This window comes from Gekko japonicus, unplaced genomic scaffold (assembly GCF_001447785.1).
Source record: "Gekko japonicus isolate JY-2015 unplaced genomic scaffold, Gekko_japonicus_V1.1 scaffold2520, whole genome shotgun sequence".
Classification (NCBI taxonomy): Eukaryota; Metazoa; Chordata; class Lepidosauria; order Squamata; family Gekkonidae; genus Gekko; species Gekko japonicus.
The window spans coordinates 242,404-244,754 of NW_015163679.1; the positions used below are offsets into that span (position 1 = coordinate 242,404).

Below are 2,351 nucleotides of genomic sequence, written 5' to 3' on the forward strand. Positions count from 1 at the left end.
TGGAAGCAGCCCAGGTGGTGCTTTGACCGGTAAAAACATTATTTCTTTGATTTTTATCCCGCTCCTTTCACTGCCAGGCAGGGCTCAGGGCAGCTTCCAGCAATCAAATACAATACAATACAATCAAATACAATCAAATACAATCAAATACAATCAAATACAATACAATACAATACATTACAATACAATACAATCAAATACAATACAATACAATCAAATACAATACAATACAATCAAATACAATACAATCAAATACAATACAATACAATACAATACAATACAATACAATACAATACAATACAATACAATACAATACAATACAATACAATACAATACAGTAGATTAGCACCACAATTTAAAGCCAAACCTTACAGTTAAAGCTTATAACTCAATCAATTACCGTATATCATATCAGAGGGTGCCCCAACAAACCTTCAAGGTGGCTAACTAAAGGGGCAGCCAGTACAACAAGATTCATAGCCCCACAATGGGGAGGCCTGGTGATTTATTTGTTTATTTATTTATTAAACTTATATCCCGCCCTTCCACTTGGGCTCAGGGTGGCTAACAGGAGGCAGATGCCATACATAACGATAAAAACCAATAAAACAGTCAAGTTACATTTTACATTTAAAATCAGTGCTCACATAATAACATCCGAGGCGGGGGCTCGAATACAATGTTTCAGGTGGCGCTACTGTCTCATTCTTGATCGGTCTTCCCCATGTCCGTTCTCATTCCCAGACCAGTTCACGTTGCCACATGGCTACGCGGTGATGGTATAGTGGCAGTGGCGGCTCCTACTCAAAAGCCTGGCAGATGAGCTCCGTCTTGCAGGCCCTGCGGAATTGCATAAGGTCCCGCAGGGCCCTGGTCTCCTCCAGGAGCTTGTTCCACCAGGTAGGAGCCGCCACCGAAAAAGCCCTGGCCCTAGTCGCAGCATATTTAAGCTCTCTGGGTGCTGGAACGACCAAAAGATGTTTTGCCCCAGACCGTAGTGCCCTTGGGGGAACATATGGCAAAAGGTGGTCCCTTAGGTAAGCTGGAACCTGGCCATGTAGGGCTTTATAGGTAAGAACCAGCACTTTGAAGTGGACCCGGTACACTATTGGCATGTGATCTTTCTAGTCACCACTGTCCTCTACCATACAGCCGGCAGAACATCTCGGTCTTCCTGCAGGGCTCAGGTTTCACTAGACAAGAGATTTCCACCAGGTTGGGGCCAGGGCCAGACTGTTCTATTCCGGGTTTCATCCTGCTCTACGGAGCTTCTTGACCTGGAGCAGAACAGCTGGGGGAGTGAACCCATTGGAATGAGAGCTGGAAAGGAATGGCTACTTTTCCTCCAGCTGTCCACCCGTGGACATGTGAATGTGTTCGGGTGCAAGCGCCGCTTGTAAAGTTTTCAGTCGTGGCAAACTCTCCTTCTGCCCTCCATATGCAGAAACATCACTCTTACTTTTATGCAAAATTCAACTGTCTACTTTAATTATCCGACTAATTAACTAATTAGAACAACTTTCATAACAAAGTCATGACTAGTTGATAGAGAGGCCTTTCAAACTCATGAAAATAGTAACAGATGGAATTTGGCAAACATTTGTTTTAAGCCATCGAATCCCACAATGATATGTGCAGATGGATGCAAAGATTGCATTCAACATCTCCGTAGAATACACAAATCTTGACATATTAGAACAAGATACAAATCTGGTAGCAGAATCCTTTCTGGTAATATTTGCATCTCAACAGCATCAACAGTGGAAAACAGCTCCAGCCTCTCCAGATGTTTTTGTACATAAATAGAAGGCCGAAGTGTTGTGCTCTGTGGTTTTGCTAGCACTGAAAAGACAGCATTGGAATAAGTGTAAACATCACAGCAGATGCATCACTATTTTCTCTGCATTCAGAAAGATGTCGCTAATGGGATTTGGACTTCTGCTTATAAATACCCTCACCGGAACTGTATCAAATGGATTTATTGTCCTCGTCATTTACATGGACTGGTTCAGAAGCAGGACATTATCCCCAACTGACCTAATCCTGAGCTGTCTTGGTCTGTCGAGATTTCTATTGGAGGTGGTCGTGATTCTGCACGCAATTATGATTTCCTTTTTCAAGCAGGCCTACAACCTGAATGAGTTCCAGTTAATGATAAACATCATGTGGACATTTACGAACAATGTGAGCCTTTGGTTTGCCGCCTGGCTCAGTGTTTTGTACTTTGTAAAGATCACCATCTTCTCCCACCCCTTTTTCCTCCAAATGAAGCAAAGATTCTCTAGACTGCTCCCATGGCTGCTTTTGGGCTCAGTGGTCTTCTCTGCCATGGTGACTGTTATTGTTATCAC

At 43.0% G+C, this 2,351-nt stretch overlaps 1 protein-coding gene across 1 annotated transcript in view; it reads left to right on the top strand.

Moving 5' to 3' along the window:
- Positions 1-2,103: 2,103 nt before the first annotated feature.
- The window catches only part of LOC107107464 (taste receptor type 2 member 40-like), a 740-nt gene continuing 492 nt past the window's right edge, over positions 2,104-2,351 (top strand). Inside the window, exon 1 of the mRNA XM_015407766.1 lies at positions 2,104-2,331. Within this exon, the coding sequence (XP_015263252.1) occupies positions 2,104-2,331 (228 nt within the window). The remainder of the gene's footprint in view (positions 2,332-2,351) is intronic.